Source organism: Symphalangus syndactylus, chromosome 3, assembly GCF_028878055.3.
Source record: "Symphalangus syndactylus isolate Jambi chromosome 3, NHGRI_mSymSyn1-v2.1_pri, whole genome shotgun sequence".
NCBI lineage: Eukaryota > Metazoa > Chordata > Mammalia > Primates > Hylobatidae > Symphalangus > Symphalangus syndactylus.
In genome coordinates this window covers 32,681,088-32,704,508 of record NC_072425.2, presented here as the reverse complement: position 1 = coordinate 32,704,508, position 23,421 = coordinate 32,681,088, and the positions used below count along the sequence as shown (strand labels likewise).

Genomic DNA, 23,421 nt, shown 5'->3' with positions numbered 1-23,421 from the left:
AGACATAAAAGAAAACAAACAAAATATAACTTCCTCCTTAAAAAAATCAGAGTAATATAATTAATGTGCATAATTAATTATCTCAAATTAACTTACAACATCAACCCAATTCCAAGTGTGTTTTTTGGGGGACAGGAGTTATCAAAATAATTCCAAAATTTATCTGAAGAAATAGGCAAGATATATTAATCAGTTAATTTCTGAAAAGAGAGTAAGAAATAAGGTCTCGCTCTGCAATATATTAAGTCTTAGGAGCCGGGCACAGTGGCTCACACTCGTAATCCCAGCACTTTGGGAGACAGAGGCTGGTGGATCACCTGACGTCAGGAGTTCCAGACCAGCCTGGCCACCATGGCAAAATCCTGTCTCTACTAAAAATACAAAAATTAGCTGGGCGTGGTGGCGGGCACCTATAATCCCAGCTACTCATGAGGCTAAGCCAGGAGAATCGCTTGAACCCGGTGGGCGGGGGGTGGGGGTGGGAGCAGAGGTTGCGGTGAGCCAAGATGGCTACACTTCACTCCATCCCGGGCAAAGAGCAAAATTCTGTCTCCAAAAACAAACAAAAAACAACAACAACAAAAACTTAAGCCTTAAGGCACAGATGCAGAAATGGAATCCAAGCTTTTGGAATTCAAAAGGTAGTAAAGGTTAAACATAGAATGCATAGCATGTGAGCAGCACAAACGTGGGTAGAACAAGACATGCAAGCAGAACGTATAAGCATGTTAGACAAGACTGTGCGTGAGTGTGTGTACATATGATCAGTAGGCATAGAGTGTGTACAGAAAACTAATATATGACAAAGGACAAGTTTCACATTAGTAGATAATAAATGAGTTATTCAAAAATAATGCAGGAGAAACTGGTCTCTGGGAGTAAAAAAAAGACTGAACCCTTACCCTCATTCCTACAACCAAAAAATTCCTAATAGAAATAAGAACAATTACAACATAAAAGTATTAGAAGAAAACATACGTAGATTCTTTTTTTAATCTTGGTGTACTAGATCTTTCTGAGCATGGTACTGAAGTCAGAAAAGATTGTATTATGACATCCTAAGAGATTTGACCATATAATCATAGAGACTGAAGGTAGAATGGTAGTTGCCAGAGGTGGGAGGGAGGAAGGAATAGGGAGTTACTGTATAATGGATAGTGTTTCAGTTTGAGGTAATGGGAAATGGCATCTAGAGACTAAGTGTGGTGGTGACTATACAACAATGTAAATGTACTTAATGCCATTAAACTGTACATTTAAAAATGGCTGAAATGCTAAATTTTATGTCATGTATATTTTACTACAATAAAAAATGGAGAAAATGGCACTAACAGAAATCAGTACAAGTATTTTACAAATTATCAAACAAAAGTAAAACATAAGATATAATTACTCATCTATCTATCAACGAAGACTGGAATGCCATTTGCTCATCCATTATACTGGTGGCACTCTAAGCACATAATCTCTACAGAAAGCAATCATGCAACATATACCAAAATTTAAAATAGGTACATGCTGTGTCCCAGCAATTTCATACATATACATTGGAATACACATTGTCTTGCATGGCAATATACATTGTATTGAATTGGAATATGCTGTATTGGAATATACACAGGAAACAACTTCAGTGTATATCAAAAAGAAATTGGATGAATTATAATTCTCCTATAAAAGGGAGTATTACAGTCATTAAAAGCTGATGAGGTAATGGTATATTTGTTATAATAAACCCATGTCCACAACATTACACAAAAAAAGATTTCAAAACATTTTGTGTAAAATTAGATATATAGACATCTGAATACACAATGAACATTACCACTAGTTATTAGTTATCTCTGGGTAACTGGATTGGTTTTAGTTCTTTTCTCTTTTACTTTTCTTGATTGAATGGTGTACCAAAAGCATGTATCCTACGTACAACTTGTAATGACAATTTTTCATTTTAAAAAGTCTATTCTGTTCATCTAATATTGTATTATTGTAAGTTTATATAGTTTATTATATGCCATTAATATTGTCTAAAATAAGTTAAGGATTACATGCAGTAAATGTCGCTGTTTCAAACAATGTGGAAAACTAATCTCACCAGCTAACATTATACTGCCTTTCAACACAAAATCAGAGAGCTGGAGGAGTTCTTTGCCTACAGCAAGAATACAGAGGCCAAACACGCCCTTAAAATCATAATTTAAAAAAAATCCACTTTCTTTTTTTTTTTTGAGACGGTGTCTCGCTCTGTCGCCCAGGCTGGAGTACAGTGGCACGGTCTCAGCTCACTGCAAGCCCCGCCTCCCAGGTTCACGCCATTCCCCTGCCTCAGCCTTCTGAGTAGCTGGGACTACAGATGCCCGTCACCACGCCCGGCTAATTTTTTTTGTATTTTTAGTACAGGCGGGGTTTCACTGTGTTAGCCAGGATGGTCTCAATCTCCTGACCTCACGATCCACCCGCCTCAGCCTCCCAAACTGCGCCTGGCCAAAAACCACTTTCTTAAAATGTATTTACTTTGTGTATAAAGATTTTCTGTCCTTAAATAACTCCAAATTATTATACTATTTTTAACCACTTAAAAATCAACATGGAAAGACACAAAAGACTCAATGTGTGCTACATCAAAATAACAGAAAAATGGGTAAGAAATGTTGCTATGCTACATTTCACATTCATCTTGAGGAGTCAAAAATCATTTAATAAACAATTCTAAAAATTGTTTATTAAGGTGTTAAATTCCGTTACTTAATTCACTCAATTTCTCAATGCTTTTGTTAGAGTCTGAAAAAGATGATTGAAATGAATGATTAAGTTCCTTTCAGATCTGAGATTTTAAGATGTATATAATATTTTTTCTCCTTTTTTACTGTGAAAACAGTTTCAAGAGAAGAAATTACTTCTAATATATTTCTAAATGGCACTGCTTTCTTATTCTTAAGAACTGGGGGAAGAATTTACATATACAATTATGACTAGTAAAGTATCCTAAAATGAATAAAAGCACATACTTTTTCTTCATCTGTGAAGTATGTAAGTTATCATACCATGTGTTCCCATACCTATTTTTAAAAACACCTTTAATACTTACAGCTTGATTAGGTAGATTGTCAGTCTTAAGTTCTCTGTGGTTGGAATACTGAATATAAACAGGCTGGCTTCGAAGGTGAGGAGTAATAGGAGTGTAATAATTCACCATAGTAACAGCAGCTTCCTCAGAAGCCATTTCTAAGAAAGCCTGCAATAAACACAAGAAGGTAAAGTGAAAGCTCATCTTTTTGAAAGACAGTTAAGAGATATTTTGCCATTCTAGCTTGCTCTAAACCCATGCATTCTCAAGTAAAATGACATTACTCCCAGGGGGAGAAAAAAAAAACAAAAAAACACCTTTGCTTCAAAATATCATGGATGTTAATTAGAAACATCTAAAAAGTTGGGTTCACTGAAGAACTTGAGAAGCCAGGCATGGTGGTTCACAACTGTAATTCCAGCTACTTTGGGAAGACAAGGTGGGAGGACTGCTTGAGCCCAGGAGTTCAACAGCAGCCTGTGCAACACAGCAAGAACCCATCTCTACAAAGAATTTTAAAAATCAGCTGGGCATGGTGGCACACGACTGTGGTCCCAGCTACTTGGGGTCGGGGGGGTGAGGGAGGGGCTGAGTAGGAGGACTGCTCAGGCCTATGAGGGTGCAGTGATCCATGTTTGCATGACTGCATTGCAGCGTAGGTAACAGGAGTGAGACACCGTCTCAAAAAAAAAAGGATTTAACTGCCAGTTGATTAAGAGCTTTTATGCAGTTTTTGGTTTTCCTTTTATTTCTGTTTCTTTTAAAATCTAGAAATAATTAAAAAGATGAAAATAAATGTGTACATCACCATTGTAAACGGATGCTTTCAGCGGCTATGATTTAAGTTTATCATTAAAAACAGTGAGGCTAAGGCTGGGCACAGTGGCTCAGGCCTGTAATCCCAGCACTTTGGGAGGCTGAGGCAGGTGGATCACCTGAGGTCAGGAGTTCAAGGCCAGCCTCGCCAACACAGTGAAACCCTGTCTCTACTAAAACTATAAAAATTAGCCAGGAATGACTGTCGGGTGCCTGTAATCCCAGCTACTCGGGAGGCTAAGGCAGGAGAATCACTTGAACCCAGGAGGCGGAGGTTGCAGTGAGCCGAGATCGCGCCATTGCACTCCAGCCTGGGTGACTGAGCGAAACTGTGTCTCAAAAAAAAAAAAAAGATTGATGCTAAAAGGCTACAATACATAAACAGATACTAAATTTAATGGGGGCAATTGGGGGTAAAAAGGCTAAAAACCGTCTTTAGGGGAGGGGAAAGAAAAAAACAGAGGAAAAGACATTGAGAAACACTGCTTTAATAACACCCAGAGTCTTAAACAGAGATGGGGCAAAATGGTTTGTTCTCCTTTTACTCTTTTTAAAAACAGCCATTTACGAATAAAATTAATAGAGCATTCACTTTTTTTCAGTAAGAGTTTTATTATCTCATACATTACCAACATATGTGATAGCAAGAAATGAGAACTAGCATGATATGGTAGAAAGGGAACTTGATTAAAATCTATGCCTGGCTATGACACCTTACTCATTAACACCTCTGAGCCTTAGTTTCCTCATCTAAAACATGAAGCACTGCCTAACAGGATCTTTAAGTCTCTTTGTAGCTCTAACATGAGATGATTTTTATTTGAGATCATTTTTAATTCCTGTTAGTTGGACTGTATGGGATTTTTCAGAATAAAACTATTAAACTCAGCCTCTGAAAAGCATCCTTGTAAAATGGTGATCAATACTCTGGTTTTTCTTCAGATGGTACAAATCTTTCACCTTCTACTCATATGATGGTGCACACTTTAGATTTGCCTTTTTAAGTATTTCTAGGAAGAAACAAGAAAAAAACCAAGAACCACATAAAACCAGTTAATTAAGTGGCAATTTTCCAATTCCAAATCCTTTTTTTTTTTTGAGACATAGTCTCACTCTGTCACCCAGGCTGGAGTGCAGTGGCGTCATCTCGGCTCCCTATAACCTCCGCCTCCTGGGTTCAAATGATTCTCCTGCTTCAGCCTCACAAGTGGCTGGGATTACAAGCGCATGACACCAAGCCCCCAGCTAATTTTTGGGTTTATAGTAGAGACAGGGAGTCGCCATGCAGGCTGGTCTCGAACTCCTGACCTCAAGCGATCCACCCCAGTCGGCCTCCCAGAATGCTGGGATTACAGGCGTCACCAAATCCTTCTCCGTACTCAATGTTTCAAATGCTTCTAATTAACACCCATGTTACATTTTGAAAAAAGGTTACATATAAATATGTAAAGGTATTTCCTGTATTTTACATGTTTATATACATACATGTGCACACACATATCAACACGGTATCTACATCTTCATGTCACATTTACTTGTATGTATGGAATCACACTAAACTGGCCAGAAAAGAGTGCTGTTTGGGGAATATCAAGTTTTACTTTAAATAATTCTACGCTTTTGAATTTAATAAACATATGAAGCATTTTTAATTTTTTAAAGGTTTCCCAACATTAAGAATCACGATTCTTAAGCATTCCTTAAAATGGCATCTGAAATTCCAGTCTAAAATGATGGTAAACCACGTGTGCAGCATTGACAGACAGCATTATCTTAAGCCACCAAGAATTTTCCCCATGTCACACCCTCTCTCTATCCCTCAACCCTCAAAAAACATTGTGAAGAAAATTTTTCAGTGATCTCCTTACCATATTACCCACCACTACCACCAACTGCCCCCAACTCAGACTCACATGGCTTTAGTGTTCCCAGGGCTTAGGTTCCCTTTTTTGTATTTGTTTTTTGAGTAGGAGTCTTGCTCTGTAGCCCAGGCTAGAGTGCAGTGGTGCGATCTTGGCTCACTGCAACCTCCGCCTCCTGGGTTCAAGCAATCCTCGGCTCACTGCAACCTTAGCCTCCCGAGTAGCTGGGATTACAGGTGCACGCCACCACACCTGGCTAATTTTTGTATTTTTAGTAGAGAAGGGGTTTCACCATGTTGGCCAGGCTGGTCTTGAACTCCTGACCTCAAATGATCCACCCACCTCGGCCTCCCAAAGTGCTGGGATTACAGACATGAGCCACCACGCTCAGCTTTAGGTTCCTTTTTAAGTACTGAGGCATTAATTAGAACACAGACATGCACATATATGTTGTATTTAATTCTGAGGCACAGTCTGAGTATCCCTTATCCAAAATGCTTAGGAACAGAAGTGTTTTAGATTTCAGATTTTGAAATATTTAATATTTGCCAAAGATACTTACTAGCTGAGCAACCCTAATTCAAAAATCTGGAATCCAAAATGCTCCACTGAGCATTTCCTTTGATTGTTACAGTGCTCAAAAAGTTTCAGATTTTAGAGCACCTTATTTTCAGATTAGGGATATTCAACCTTTATCATAAAATAAGGCCAGGCGTAATGGCTCACGCCTATGATCCCAATACTTTGGGAGGCCGTGACGGGCAGATCACTTGAGGTTAGGAGTTTGAGACCAGCCTAGCCAATGTGGTGTAACCCCTTCTCTACTAAAAACACACACAAAAAATTAGCCAGGTGTGGTGGCAGGTGCCTGTAATCCTAGGTTCTCAAGAGGCTGAGGCAGCAGAATCACTTGAACCTGGGAGGCAGAAGTTGCAGTGAGGTCAAGATCACACCAGTGAACTCCAGTGTACTCCAGCCTGGGCAACAGAGCAAGACTCCATCTCAAAATAAAAAAGAAAAAGAAAATAGTTTATCATCTTCAAATACAGAATACTTTTTAAAAATAAGGGACAAAGGATCAATTATTCAAATTATGGAAATCTGAGAACTTCCTACAGAGTCAATATTGATTTAAGTCATTCAAGTGACTTGCTATCTGTAGTCACTGTACTAATAGTAGATACCTGAAGAATGACTCAGGAAAAGCTGAGCTGGCAAAAGCCTCTTGACATTTACATTTTATAGTATATATAGTTTCCTCTTAACAGGAATAAGATACTTACAAAGCTTTAAGGTGGTAGATTTTGTCCCCCATCTCACTTTTTTTATTTCATTTTTTTTTTTTTTTTTTTTGAGACAGAGTCTCACTACACTGGACTGCAGTGGCGCGATCTCAGCTCACTGCAATGTCCACTTCCTGGGCTCAAGCAATCCTCCCATCTCAGCCTCCCAAGTAGCTGGGACTACAGGTGGGTGCTGCCACACTTGGTTAATTTTTTACAATTTTTGTAGCAATGAGGTCTCACTATACTGCCCAGGCTGGTCTTGCACTCCTGAGCTCAAGTAATCCTCCTGCCTCAGCCTCCCAAAGTGGTGGGATTACAGGCATGAACCACTGTGCCCAGACTTTGTTGCCCTATTTTAATGATTAGTTATAAACTATAGACATTAACCATTCTGAGTCCTCAAAATACTGGTAAGAACATCTCAAATTTAAAATGCAGGAACCACTCCTGATCCAAATCAACACAAATTTCTAGTTAGACAATCCAATTCTTTTTTTACTACAAAAGAACATATTTATTTATTCATCCACCCATCCATCTATCCATCCATCCATTTTTTTAACAGATAGGGGTCTTGATATGTTGCCTGGGCTGAAATGCAGTGGCTATTCACAGGCAAGATACCACTACTGATCAGCACAGGAGTTTTGACCTGCTCTGGTTCCAGTCTGGGCCGGTTCACCCCTCCTTATGCAGCCTGGACCATACTGATGCCAACTTAGTGTGGATACCAGATCGGCTTAGTACACTACAGCCCAGAATGCCCAGACTCAAGCAATCCTTGAGGCAAGTGCCATGCCCAGGCACAGGAGCATTTAATTAGCAAGCATGTATCAACCATTTCAACTTATGTATAAAATATTTACAATTTATAAAATACACATTTGTTAATAAAATTTACTGAACACAGGAAATGGCAAGTATCTCTAAATCAAACTATTTCTTTGTTTATAGTTACCCTACTTGTCAAATGTTTCCACATGAAGTCTAGAAAAGCTGTATTAACTGGACAGATGTTAAACATGATGTATAACTGTACCAACCAAATGTAACAACTGAACCAATGAAATGCTCCAAATGAACTACCAATGCTCTATGAAACAGTGATGTTAGCCATGTGACAGTGGATGAAACATCACAAATCAACCCACAATAAACAAATAAAACTCCCCAAATAAATAAAAATTGCACGATCTTAAAAGAGCAAAACTGACTTCAAGTCATTTATACTATTTAAAAGGTAAAAATGTCCATGATGTACTTTGAAACCATTATCCACTTGTGTCAGTAATATATTTTTTCTAATTTTTCTAAGACAGGATAAAAATGATCAAGGTAGGAAAAACAGCTATGGCAACTAGCTTATTTCTAACTGTTTTTAAATCATCTTTCAACAAACAATTTGTAAACAGTAATATTCACTTACGGACATATTTCTGCAAACTCCTTTCTAAATGTTAAGAACATACTCAATTTCTAACATCAGTCACATAAAGGAAAAGCTAAACAATATATTTGGAATATGATTCTTGTCACAGGATTTTCTTTAAGTATATAGAACCTAAAATTTCATGTGCTAAAATAATTTTTTCCACAGAGTCCAGTAATCACTTATATTTTATTTAAGTATCTAGTCAAAAAGTCCAATTTTCATAGTACAGAGTGGAGAGACAGCCAAAAGTCACTACCCAGCGGAAGGCTGGTAAAAATAATCCCCATTTGGCCCCCAACACTCCATCCTCCAAATGCCCTGAGAAAAGTTATCACTCAACGAGTGGATCTAGTGACTCAAATTAGAATCTCCTGCTCAAGTGTATTTACTGAAAAGATATTTTCTAAACAGGATTTGTGATCAAAACACAAGCAATTAACATAACACTTACGGTTAGCTTACCGATAAAAATAAACCCAGAATCAGTAGCAGAGACAAAGAAAATTATGATGTTGCCTGCTCAGCCTTTCACAGGCAATTAGCCATTAGACATGGCCATGTGGTCTCTGTTCAAATCATGCAAACCATACTATTCTCAGTAGTAGCAATTGTGTTAAAATAACGATCTAACTGGCAGGGATGCGCTGTCTCCAAAGGATTTAAGACAAATGTGGAAATACAACAAGGGCCAAATATTAAGGCATGTTACTTAACTTCTCCAGATCTTAGTAACCTCATGTGAATTAAAGAGGATATTAAATAAGTGATTTACTAAATATAGGGAACTCAGACATCATCATCCAACCTCTTTCATGCCCAATGCTTACTAATCTATTTATTTATAAATGTATTTACCATGTGTTTCTTAAACCTATTATTTATCAAAAGCAGATGAAACACAGTAATACATCACAATGTACTACAAAATACCTAGGGCCTAGATTTGTTGTCCTCTTCTTTACAGTAATAAACAATATAAAAAATTTTTAGAACAGCCAAAAACTTGCAAAGAACTAAAGAATTCATTCCAGTGGGGTCTGAGTTGGAACAAGAGGACATACAATTACTAAAATCAACATGACAAGTATTATATTTTTTGTCATGGTCACCACAGAAACAAGTTTCGTTATTCATCTTAAGAATAACCTGTTACCTTCTCAAATGAAGACTCTTTACAGTCTCTTCTGAATTATGAAAGAAGCCACATATTAATTCTATACCTAAAATAAACTGTTAGACTTTTTGAGAGGACATTATTTTGGACTAGCCTCCTGTACTACACCCCAGCAGACCAGTCCAAATTAAAATGGAGTCACTCATGCAAAGTAAAGCAGGTAAATCCCCAAACAAACCAGTTTTTCCTGAAAACAGGAGATTCGCAGCAACCAATCAGAAACAGCGTGGCCTATCTGAATCACACAATAAGTTCCTACTACTTTGACCCTTACGAGAAAAGTAAAATGCAATAACCAGATGTTAACAAATTCACTTTTTAAACAATTGTCACTTCCTTGTTCCCACCTTATAAAAACCAACTGTTCTGTTTTGCCCAGTGGAACATTCATTCTATTTTAAAGAATGAGGTGCTGCTCGGTTCTAGAATCACAAATAGAAGCCAATCAAATCATGTTTAAATGTGTTGTGATTTTGTCTTTTGACAATACTATACTTTTTATTTTTATTTTTTGGTGAGACCGAGATTTACTCTTGTTGCCCAGGCTGGAGTGCAATGGCACGATCTCAGCTCACTGCATCCTCTGCCTCCCAGGTTCAAGCGATTCTCCTGCCTCAGCCTCCCAAGTAGCTGGGATTACAGGCATGTGACACCACGCCCAGCTAATTTTGTATTTTTAGTAGAGATGGGGTTTCACCATGTTGCCCAGGCTGATCTCGAACTCCTGACCTCAGGTGATCCTCCTGCCTCGGCCTCCCAAAGTGCTGGGATTACAGGCGTGAGCCACTGCACACGGCCGACAATACTATACATTTTTATCTAGATTTTTGAAAACTTAACTGTTCTTTAATTTGCCAAATGAGGTATAATTTATATCCTATCAGCGTTTTCTGCTAATCACAGGACATTTGATAAACCACTGTGTAATACAAAATATAAATAAAATTAAAAACAAATTAACTAAAAATATATATAAAATTTGTGTCTTCAGAAGAAGAAACATAAGTCAATGGATAAGAGAAATCCTGTTTCCTGTGTTACTACTGTTTGTTGCTTCCTGTTACACCCCCCCCAAAAAAATCTACTTTTAAAACTAATTTATGTTCATAGTATGAAATTTTAAAAATACAGAAAAGCTCAAGAAAATAAAAATTATCAGTAATACTAACATCTGGAGATAATCACTCTTTGTCAATCTTTAAATATTACATACCTGGCTTTTTCCTTTCAACATCAAAAGATTAGTTACTTTGCCAAATGGTAGACCTAATGATATGATCTCTGCTTCGGTGACATCACATGGAATTTTTCGAAGATGGAGAACACGGGAAGGCGAACAGGGAGGTCTATCTCGTTTAAATTTCTTGCTGTCATTCCCATTAGCTAAAAAACATAAGATTCTTTTTTAAATTACTGCAACTAATTTGGGTTGACATACCACATTAATCATGTTGTCACATTTAATCCTAAATGAGTTTTGGGTTTTAAACTTCAGGGAAACATGGGGCTGATGGGGGTAGGTGGAAAAGGAGAGTAGAAAACAAAACCAACTACCTTTTAATAAATAGGTGCTTTGGTTTTTCACTGTGGGTATTAAATTTTTTTAAACTGAAGTCTGATTTTTAACTTCAAGGAAAAGTATAAGGGTAAATCAATTATATTATTTCAAATACCTATAAATACTCAACTTTTTCTTATGAATACAGAACACTATTTATGATGTCTTTAATGTATTTTAAGGACATTTTTCTAATTTATTCTATTGCTAAATAAATTAGAACAATAAAATTTCAGGAAAGACTATAATAAAAATCTGGTATTTATCACATCCTAAGGAGATATGGATTTGAGTTGTATATTTATTAAAATAAAGTTTATTTCTTAGGTGTTAATAGTCTTTATTTTTTAGAAGCTAAATTGTGGTTTCCTATGCTAATCTTATTCCTTATTATACAACAATAATTCTTAACATTAAGTACCACCTTGCTGAAAATGCAAATTTCCAACCCCACTCAGACCTACTGAAGCAGAAGCTCCAGGGGTGGAACCCAACGATCTGCTTTATAACAAGCCCTCCAGGAGATTCTATTTACCCTGAAGTTGGAGAATTACTGCTGTAAAGTAAAAAAATTCATTATCTAAGCTAAATTTATTTAAATACTATTGTTTCAATACTGAGAATAACTAGAATTGACAAGCCTGTAAGGAACACTTAAGTTTATGCAAGTTAAGATTCAGAAAGGTTTTTCTTCCAGAAATAGAACCAAAAGACTAAATACAAATTACTTAAAAGCTAAAAGTTCATTGCAATGTTGTTTGATCACTAAATACCCTATTTGCCACTACTTGGAGAAAAACATAATCTTTCCAAATGCCTAAAAATATCCTTTCTCTAAATACTAACGAAACTTCACAATCAAATGTCTGTAATCCTAAACAAATTTCATGAGGACCAAATAAAAATTAATATAGCCATATTTCATATCCATCCATATCTGTGGCACAAAACTCAACTTGTTTACAACTAGATAGGTTGACCTAATACCCAAACTAGAACTTGCTCCCAAATTCTCTATGTTCATGAATGCAAGCAGCATCCTCCCCAGACCTAAAAGACTAACAATACCTAGAGGCCCATACAGGTCTGAGTACCTTTATATAGCAAATGCCTATGTCAGATTATGGAAAATAATTGGCACACAAATGTTTACCGGATTAATTAACCTGGAAGGCAAGAGATTCCATCTACTCCTCTCCCTTATCAATCACCAAGAAATACTAATTTTCCCTCCAAAATGACTACCGATTATATTCTTTCATTTCCATTCTCAAAGTCACCCACCTCACCCTGATCTTGCCCCCACTTCAGCTCTCCCTTACTCTTAATTTCACTCTCCCTGCTTCCCATATTCTGGGGATCCAGTATCATATCAACGTTAACTAAAATAGTGTATCAGGCCCGGCACAGTGATTCACGCCTGTAATCCCAGCACTTTGGGAGGCTGAGGTGGGCTGATCACCTGCAGTCAGGAGTTCGAGACGAGCCTGGGCAACAGGACAAGACCCCATCTCTACCAAAACAAAACAAAAAAAAAATTAGCAGGATGTGCTGGCGTATGCCTATAATCCAGCTTCTTGGGAGGCTGAGGCAGGAGTCACTTGAACCCAGGAGAAGGAGGCTGCAGTGAGCCGAGATTGCACCACTTGCACTCCCTGTCTCAAATCTTGAGACCCTGTCTCAAAATAACATAACGTAACGTAACGTAAAGTAACGTAACATAACATAACATAACATTACATTACATTATGTATATCATGTCATTATTCTGCTCCAAAAACCTAAACAGGCACCAAATACCTAAACGGGCACCAAGTACCTAAAATGTCATTTCACTTCTAACTTTCAAGCTGTTTTCACTTACACTGCCTCATTTGAGTCTCATAAATACCCAAACTGAAGTGTAAAGGTAATTTCTTTTTTTAAACCACAAAAATTTCAAAGTGTCTTACTATTCCTAGAAAAAGGTAAGTAACTTGACACTGACAATGTAAATTTACAAAGGCTTACATGGATTGAGAATAACAAATGATAACACTGTCACTAGAGTAAAATAACAAACATCAGAGTTCTGGACGGGGGCGAGAGTTGAACAGGGAATGTCTTTTTGGCACCCTCCCTGCGGGCATAGAGAGCTAAACAATACCACCACCAACGTGGCCTTGCTCAACCAGCACAAGGAGTTACAGGACTGGGGAAAAGGACTGGAGAAACTTTCTAAAGGCATGAGGCTCCTATCAGTTTACCCAGAATATTCCAACAAGAATGAAAGAACACTAAGAAAGCTGTTTCTTTAACAGAGGTATTCTATGTTTGAGAAAATGTGAATACCGAACAAGTTACCTGAGCTCCCATTCGTGTTGCACTATCAAATAAAGACCTAAGATGACAAACTTTTACCAAGAAATTTGCAATTATAAATCACCATTTTAGGGTGTTAATTGTTCCATATTATAAAATACCTGGGCTATGTTAAGAGCGCAGAGCTATGAAATCAGATATCCTGTTCTGAGCAAGTTACTTAACGTTACTAAGTCTCAGATTCTACTCCTGTAAAACCGGTATAACAAGAATATTTGGAAATTTTAATTTGTTCTTTTCAATATATTTTAAATGGTCAGCACAACATCTAGTACACTGTAATCAATAATACGTCTAGCGTTTCTTAAGAATGACTGTTTTGCTTGGAAATTATGTTCTATTTTTTCCCAATCAAAATGGTAATTGTAAATGACAGCAATTTTTTGCACTTGATGTCCTTATTTGCCATAATTAAGAATTTGCCCCAAATTAACTGAACATATTACTACATGAAATCTCAAAATCTAAGAACGACTCATTTAGGTGACTGGGAAAGGGTTATATGTAAAGATTTGATAAATAATCTGAAGATGAAGAATGTATACCATTATAAGCAATTGTATGGCCATGATTTAAAAGCCAACAGGAAACAAGGAAATTCAAATGTATTGGACACATAAATTTAAATAATTATTTTCTGTACAAAAGGACAGACTAGTTTCCAAAAATCTTAATACAAAAATAAGCATTCAAAATACTTTGCTTGTATAAATCGTGTTGTATTTTACTAAACTAGATATTAAAAACTACAAAATGCCCACTACATATTAGTCACGCTTCCAAAGAGCTATGTGGAAGAGGGTTTTCAAAAATTCATAATATTCCCACCTCAAAACTAGAAGAATCTGTCAGGAAAACTACTTGAGAAACGTGGATTCGTTTCTTAAAAATCAACTTTATGAGGGTCTACTTTAGATAGATTAAGACATCCATCCACATTTTAAATGCAGGGTTTGACGAGTTTTGACAAATACAATCCATATAACCACCACAAAAATCAAAACATCCCAAAAAGTTCCGTAGTATCCCTTTGCAGTTAGTCCTCCCTACCAAACCCCCAACCCCCACCCTGGGCAATCTGAACCCTACAGATTACTACAGCTTTATCACCATTCTTGAAATGAGGTACCTATTTGGGGAGAATTCACATCTTAACATTTTTCTGAGTCATCTAAACCATAAACATCATGACATTTCTGCATTTATTTAGATCTTTTTAAATTTCTCTCAGTAAAGTTCTGTAGTTTTCAGTGTAATGGTCTCACACATATTTTGACACCTTTATCCCTAAGTATTTCATACTTACGGATATGGACCAGTAACACTTTAAATTTTTTGTCATAATTAATAATTGATAATATACAGAAATACAACTGACTTTGATATCTTGATCTTATATCCTACAGCCTTGCTAAATTCTTTAGGATTTCTACATACACAGTTTTCTTACTCTCAAATTTATATGCCATTTATTTATTTATTTATTTATTTATTTATTTATTTATTTAGAGATGGAGTCTTGCTCTGTCACCCAGGTTGGAGTGCAGTGGTGCAATCGGCTCACTGCAACCCCTGCCTCCCAGGTTCAAGCAAGTCTCCTGCCTCAGCCTCCCTAGCTGGGATTATAGGTGCACACCACCATGCCCAGCTAATTTTTGTATTTGTAGTAGACACGGGGTTTCACCAAGTTGGCCAGGCTGGTCTCGAACTTCTGACCTCAGGCAATGTGCCTACCTTGGCCTTCCAAAGTGCTGGGATTACAGGCATGAGCCACCGTGCCTGGCCTGCCATTTATCTAGTTTATTTATTTATTTATTTTACAGCTTTACTGAACTAGCCAGGATTTTCTGTCTGTAAAATGTTGAATAGAATCAATGAGACTGGGCATCCTTGCCTCGATCTTGATATTAGGGAAAAAGCATTATCTTACACTATTGAATATAATAATGCTAGCTGTAGTTTCATGCCTTTATCAAGTTGAAAATGTTCCCTTCTATTCCTAGTTGGCTAACAATTTTGTTTATCACAAAAGGAGTTGAATTCTTTCAAATGCCTTCTCCAGATCTCTTAAGGTGAGCAGATTTTATTTTGTATTCTGTTATACTGATTTTCAAATGTAAGCACTTTGTAGAAACCCTACTTGGTCATGACACATGTACCATGATTTTTTTCCTCACTCTTCATACGTGTGTGTCTATGTATGTGTGTGTATATATATACATAATGAATGTAATTTTTTTTTAGAGATCACTAGTTTGTTATAAGAGATATGGCAATTATTTACACAATGAAATATTTCAGAACTTCATTATTTCAGAAATAATGAAAGAATTATTTCCATGATGAAAGATTTCAGTGGGATGGACAGGTTCATGTTGATGCCATTTCAATGATGATTTATTTCAGTCTACACACTTTCCAAGAATGTCTAAATAAGAAAAAATCCTTGTTGCTGGGCACAGTGGCATGTACCTGTAGTCTCAGCTCAGGAGACTGAGGTGGGAAGATCACTTGAGGAAGAGTTTGAGACCAGCCTGGGCAACATAGCAAGACCCCATTCTCTAATGAAAATTATTAATACATAATCTCCATCATTTAGAATTACTTTAGTGCCTCCATATTTTGGGAGTACAACTTTATCTCCAACTTTCACGCTAACTGGTTGAATCTCTCCATTCTTTCCTTCAGAGCCCAATCCAACAGCTACCAACTACTGCTAACAATACTTTTCCTTGAGATTTTTCTGTAAGCATAATGCCTATGGTTTTAGTTCTATTCTTTTCAACAAATACTCAAACAGAAGAAACTTACTAAATGCTTGTCCTGCCATGACTTCCACCGCTGCAGCTTGTACTCTGCTCTCACACTGCTACTACAAGGAAAAACTCCTGACTTTAATTTAATATTTGCTAAACATTTTTATGTCAATATTCATGAAGGATATTAAACTGTAGTTTTCTTTTCCTGCAACAGCATAATACTGGCCTCATAAGAAAAACTGTAAAGTGTTCCCACTTCCTTTACATTCTGTACAGTCTGTGTAGGATGGGTATTGTCTATTCCTTATATGTCTGATAGACTTCAATAAAGCCATATGGGACTGTAGTTTTCAATAACTAATTTGATTTTTTAAACAGCTATATGGCTGAGTTTTCTAATCCTTTTGTATCAGTTTGGTAATTTGTGTCTTTCAAAGACTTTGTCCACTTCATCTAAAGTGTCAAATTTGTTAGCTTAAAATTTCATAATATTCACTTAATCGACTTAGTCTGCTATGGCTACCATACAAACTACCACAGATTGGGTGGCTTAAACAAGAAAAATTTACGGAGGTTAAAAGCCCAAGATCAAGGGTTTCTGGTGAGGGCTCTTCCTGTCTTACAAACGGCTGCCTATTTGCTGGCTGACTTTTCACGGTGTCCTCACACAGCAAGGAGAGAGGACATGCAAGCAAGCTCTCTAATGTCTCTAAGGACTCTAATCTCCTCAGGAGGGCCCCACCCACCTTCATCATGTAATCTAAACATTATTTCCCAAAGGTCCCAGCTCTAAATACCATCACATAGCGAGTTAGGGCTTCAACATACCAAATTCTGGGAGGATACAAACATTAAGTCAATAATAATATCCTTTTAGTGACTGTAGAATCATTCTTGATACTGGCAATCTGTGTCTTTTCTTTTTTTTAAGTCTATTTAGAGGTATCATAACTAATTTTATTTACCACATAAACAACTACTGGTTTCATTAATTTTTCTCTGTTTTCTGTCACTGACTTTTGCTTTCATCTTTAATATTTCCTCTTTTATATCTACTTGTAGGGTTTAACATGTTCTTTTTATTCTAGTTATAGCTGGAAGCCTAGATGATTCACTTTAGACATTTTTTCTTTTCTAATATAAACATTTAAAACTACATATTTCCTTCTAAGAACTCTAGTGGAACCCCACAAATTTCATTAAGTTACACTTTCATTTTATTTCTGTTCAAAATAGCTTCTAATATCCCTTGTGACAACTTCTTTGATCAATGGGTTTGGTTTTTTTTTTTTTCCATTTGGGAAATTTTTCCCCCAAATATGTGAAGATCTTGTTTTGATTTCTAATAGAGTTCTAATGGAGTCAATTTACATGATTTTAATCACTGTTTAAAGGACTAAACTTATTTTAGGACCCGGGATACAGCCTGCCTGTCTTGGTGATATGGTTTGGCTGTGTCCCCACCCAAATCTTATCTAGAATTGTAATCCCATAATCCCGATGTGTCGAGGGAGGGAACTGGTGGGAGGTGATTGGATCATGGGGGTGGTTTCCCCCATGCTGTTCTTGTGATAGTGAGGGAGTTCTCACAAGATCTGATGGTTGTATAAGTGTTTGAGAGTTTCTCATTCACACTCACTGTAACCTGCCACCATGTAAGACTTGCCCGCTTCCCCTTCTGCCATGATTGTAAATTTCCTGAGGCCTCACCTGCCATGTGAAACTGAGTCAATTAAACCTCTTTTCTTTATAAATGATCCAGTCTCAGCAGTTCTTTATAGCAGTGTGAGAACAGACTAATACAGTAAATTGGTACTGGTAGAGTGGGATACTGCTATAAAGATACCTGAAAATGTGGAAGTGACTTTGGAACTGGGTAATGGGCAGAGGTTGGAACAGTTTGGAGGGCTCAGAAGACAGGAAGATGTGGGAAACTTTGGAACTTCCTAGAGACTTGTTGAATACTTTTGACCAAAATGCTGATAGTGATATGGACAACGAAGTCCAGGCTGAGGTAGTCTCGGATAGAGATGAGGAACTCACTGGGAACTGGCACCAAGGACACTCTTGCAATGCTTTAGCAAAGAGACTGGCGGCATTTTGCCCCACCCTAGAGATGTGTGGAACTTTGAACTCAAGAGAGATGATTTAGGGTATCAGGCAGAAGAAATTTCTAAATAGCAAAGTGTTCAATAGATGATAGAGCATAAAGGTTTGGAAAATTCATAGCCTGACCATGTGGTAGAAAAGAAAAACCCATTTTCTGGGGAGAAATTCAAGCTGGCTTCAGAAATTTGCGTAAGTAACCAGTAGTCAAATGTTAATCGCCAAGACAATATGGAAAATGTCTCCAGGGCATGTCAGAGATCTTCATAGCATCCCCTCCCATCACAGGCCTGGAGGCCTAGGAGGAAACAATGGTTTCACGGGCTGGCCTGGGCCCTGCTGCTCTGTGCAGCCCTGGAACTTGGTGCCCTGCATCCCAGCTGCACTATTGGTGCCCTGCATCCCAGCTGCACTATCTCCAGGAGTGGCTAAAAGGGGCCAAGGTACAGCTCACCGGTTGCTTCAGAGGGTGCAAACCCCAAGCCTTCGTAGCTTCCACATGGTGTTGGGTCTGCAGGTGAGCAGAAGACAAGAGTTGAGCTTGGGGACCCTCCACCTAGATTTCAGAGGATGTATGGAAATACCTGGATGTCCAGGCAGAATTCTGCTGCAGGAGTGGAGCCCTCATGGAGAAACTCTACTAGGGCAGTGCAGAATGGAAATGTGGGGTTGGAGCCCGTACATACAGTCCCTGCTGAGGCACTGCGCCTAGTGGAGCTGTGAGAAGAGAGCCACTGTCCTCCAGATCTCAGAATGGTAGATCCATTGACAGCCTGCATCATGCGCCTGGAAACACCACAGGTACTCAACACCAGCCGCTGGCACTCAACACTGCCACAGGGGCTGAACTCTGCAAAGCCACAAGGGCGGAGATGCCCAAGGCCTTGGAAGCCCACCCTTTGCAAAAGCATGCCCTAGATGTGAGAGGTGGAGTCAAAGGAGATTATTTTAGAACCTTAAGATTTAATGACTGGCTAAACATGGTGGCTCACGCCTATAATCTCAGCACTTGGGGAAGCTGAGGCAGGCAGATCACTTGAGGCCAGGAGTTCAAGACCAGCCTGGCCAACATGCCAAGACCCCAAGTCTGCTAACAGTACAAAAATTAGCCAAGCATGGTGATGTGCACCTGTAGTCCCACTACTCAGGAGGCTGATGTGCAAGAATCACTTGAACCTAGGAGGCGTAGGCTGCAGTGTGCCAAGATCGTGCCACTGCATCCAGCCTGGGCAACAGAGCAAGAATCTGTCTCAAAAAAACAAAAAACAAACAAAAAAAAAAAAACACAAGATTTAATGACTGCCCCACTGGATTTTGGACCTGCTTAGGAGCCTATGGCCCTTGCGTTTTGGTCACTTTCTCCCGTTTGGAATGGGAGCATTCATCCAATGCCTGTACCCCCGTTGTATCTTAGAAGTAACTAACTTGCTTTTGATTTTATAGGCTCATAGGCAGAAGGGACTTGCCTTGTCTCAGATTAGACTTTGGACTTGGGACTTCTCGGTTAGTGTTGGAATGAATTAAGACTTTGGGGGATTGTTGGGAGGCATGATTGGTTTTGAAATGGAAAAAGGATGTGAGATTTGGGAGGGGCCAGGGGCAGAATAATATGGTTTCACTCTGTGTTTCCACCAAATCTCATCTGGAATTGTAATCATCATGATTCCTATGTGTTGAGGGGGGGACCTGGTGGGAGGTGGATGGATTATGGGGGTGGTTCCCCCCCATGCTCTTCTTGTGATAGGAAGCGAGTTCTCACAAGATATGATGGTTATGTAAGCGTTTGGCGGTTCCTCCTTCACACTCACTCTCTCATCTGCCGCCATGTAAGACTTTGCCTGCTTCCCCTTCTGCCATGATTGTAAGTTTCCTGAGGCCTCCCCAGCCACATGAACTGTGACACAATTAAACCTCTTTTCTTTATAATTATCCAGTCTCAGGCAGTTCTTTACAGCAGTGAGAGAAAGGACTAATACAATTGGTGACTACTTTATATTAACTTGAAAACAAAGTATATTATTCTGGTGTTGGCAAGACTATTCTATATTGTCAATTAGATCAAGCTGGTTAAAAATTTCTATATTAGGGATCTACCAACTTTTTCTTAAAGGGGCACAAAAATATTTCAGACGTTGTGGGCCACAGGATCTCTGTCAGAACTACTCAACTGTGCAGTTACAGCATGAAAGCAGCTATAAACAAATCACGTAACTGTGTTCAAATACAATTTTACGTATGGACACAGAAATTTGAATTTCATGGAAGTTTCGTGTGTCATTTAATCTTATCCTTTAGTATTTTTCACCATTTTAAATTTTAAAAACCACTCGTAGCTCACAGGAAATTTGAAAGCAGGCAATGGGATGGATTTGGCCCACAGGTAAGATACCTGCCAACCCCCGTTCTATACCTTTACTGATTTTCTGTCTACTATACCATCAGTGACTGACAGAGGCGTGCTATCTCTAAATATACTTGAAGATTTATCTGTTTTGTTCTATTAGTTTTCATGTTACGTATTTTGAAACTATGCAATTAGATTAAATAGATCTATATTTAGATTACGTCTACTCAGTAAGTTGACCTCTTTATCATTATGAAATGTCTCTCTTTATCCCTGGTAATATTTTTTTGCCCAAAGTCAACTTTTCCTGATATCAGTATAGCTAGCTACTCCAGTATTTTTATGATTAGTGTTTGCATATATTTTCTTTCCCAACCTGTGGCTTTTTACCTGAGATTTCATATTTAAAATGAGTTTCTTATACGTATCAAATAACTCAGTCTTCCTTTTATCTAAACAATCTGTCTTTTAATTGAATTTTTTATCGTATTCCCACTTCATATAATTATTAACATGGTTGGGTTTAAAAGCCCACATCTTATTATTTTTTTCTATTTGTCCCATTTATTTTTTATTCCTTTTTTTCCCTTCTTTCCCGGCTTCCTTTGGATTTTATTTTTTGGTATTCTATTTCATTTACATTATATGCTATCCCTTTTTACTTTTTAAGTGACTGCTGTGGAGTAGACAATATACATCTTTAATTTATCACAGACTACCTTCAAATAATATTAAAACACCTCAGCACACTGTAAGAACCTTCCAAAGTATATGTCTCTTTCCCTCAAGCTATCCTTTGTGGTACCGTTGTATATTTTGCTTTTCCCATATGTCATAACCGCCAAAAATATATTATCTTACTTTAAGTAGTCAATAATCCTTTAAATTAACAACAAAAAGGAGGGAAAAGTCATATATCCACATATTTATCATGTTGTATAAAACTCAAGTTTCTAACTGGTATCATTTTCCTCATGTTTAAAGTATTTCCCTTATCATTTCATGAAATGGAAGTCTGCTGCTAACAAATGCTCTCAGCTCTTGTGTGCCTGAAAGAAGATTTTAACTTCATCTTTAAATTCCATATAGAATTCCAGTTTGATTTTTTTTTTTTTCCAGCACTCTAATGATGTTTCATTGTCTTCTGGCTTGCACTGTATCAGGTAAGAAATCTCTCTCCTCATTCTAATCTTTGTTCTTTTGAAGGAAATGTGGTCCCCCATCGTCTGCCTCCACCAACCCCCACCCCCGCCCCGCTCTGGCTACTTTTAAGATTTACTCTGCATTCCTGGTTTTCAGCAATTTAATTATGATAAGCCTGGGTGTGGTTTCCAGTGTGTTTAACCTGCTTAAGTTTCACTGAACTTTTGGTAAGTGGGTTTATGTTTTCCAACATATATGGAAGATTTGGGATAATTTCTTGAGATGTATTTCTGCTCCCTGCCCCAACCATTTTTTTCCACAACTTCGGTTATACATATGTATGTTTAGACTGCTTGATTTTGTCCAGAAGTTACTAAGGCTCTGTTCACTTCTTTTTCAGTTTATTTTATTTTTTTTTTTTTGAGACAGAGTCTTGCTTTTTTGCCCAGGCTGGAGTGAAGTGGTACAATCTCGGCTCACTGCAACCTCCGCCCCCGGGGTTCAAGCAATTCTCCTACCTCAGCCTCCTAAGCAGCCGAGATTACCAGTGCACGCCACCAGGCCCGGCTAATTTTTGTATTTTTAGTAGAGAAGGGGTTTCGCCACGTTGGTCAGGCTGGTCTCGAACTCCTGACCTCAGGTGATCCACCTGCCTCGGCCTCCCAAAGTGCTAGGATTACAGGGGTGGGCCACCACGCCCAGCCTTCAGTTTTTTTCTGTCTGTGTGCTTTAGTTTCTTTTGCTATCTTCAAATTCACTGATGTTTTCTTTTGTAGAAGATAATGTGCTATGAATGCCATCATGTATTTTTTTCAGGTGTCTTATTTTTAATCTCTGTAAGTTCTATTTGATTTTTTTCTCCTTCCTATGCTCATATTCTCCTTTAAATACTTGAACATACTTTTAGTAACTGTTTCAAAGTGCACAGCTGATAATTCCATCATCTCTGTAATTTTCTAGGTTTGTTTCTGTTGACTGATTTTGCACTTGTTTATGGGTCACATTTTTGTGGTTCTTAACATGTCTGGCAATTGGTTGCTCCACATTATGAGCATCAGAATTTGTTATTCTGTTGTTTTGTTGTATTTGTTATTTCTTTTAAAGTGTTAGACTTCATTTTTAGAAAAACATAAGTTACTTTCAGATTAGCTACACTGTTTTGGAGTTTGTTTTTAAGTTTCATTAGGGTGGATTTGGATTTGCCTTCATGCTGGAGCTAGTTCAGTCCTACTGTCAAGGCATGTCTCCTCTTTTGTCAGGTGCCCTTGAGTGTGCTTCAAGTATTCAACAAGGACTCTCTATTGTAGTTGGCTATCACTCAAATCTCTCTCCCAGGCCTGTGTGAGTCCTGGAAAGTTAAGCTTATAGCTCTCTGGTTGTTCTATGCCTGACCTCACAGGCATATGTACTGTGCATACGTGGCTTAATAATATTCAATAACAGATTCAAAGGTATTATTTCTGAAGCACTTTTTCTACACAGGCCCTTCTCTCTCATACTCTGCTCCCATACC

The 23,421-nt window shown here is 37.9% G+C and overlaps 1 protein-coding gene across 41 annotated transcripts in view; it reads right to left on the bottom strand.

Moving 5' to 3' along the window:
- The window catches only part of PTBP3 (polypyrimidine tract binding protein 3), a 166,185-nt gene that overhangs the window by 46,308 nt on the left and 96,456 nt on the right, over window positions 1-23,421 (bottom strand). For 37 of the 41 annotated variants that reach the window (XM_055271470.2, XM_055271476.2, XM_063636110.1 and 34 more), the window contains 2 exons: window positions 10,851-11,020; window positions 3,089-3,235 (listed from right to left, as the gene is read on the bottom strand). In XM_055271470.2, the coding sequence (XP_055127445.1) occupies window positions 3,089-3,235; window positions 10,851-11,020 (317 nt within the window). The remainder of the gene's footprint in view (window positions 1-3,088; window positions 3,236-10,850; window positions 11,021-23,421) is intronic. The other 4 variants (XM_055271483.2, XM_055271482.2, XM_063636119.1 and 1 more) reach the window with 1 other exon arrangement.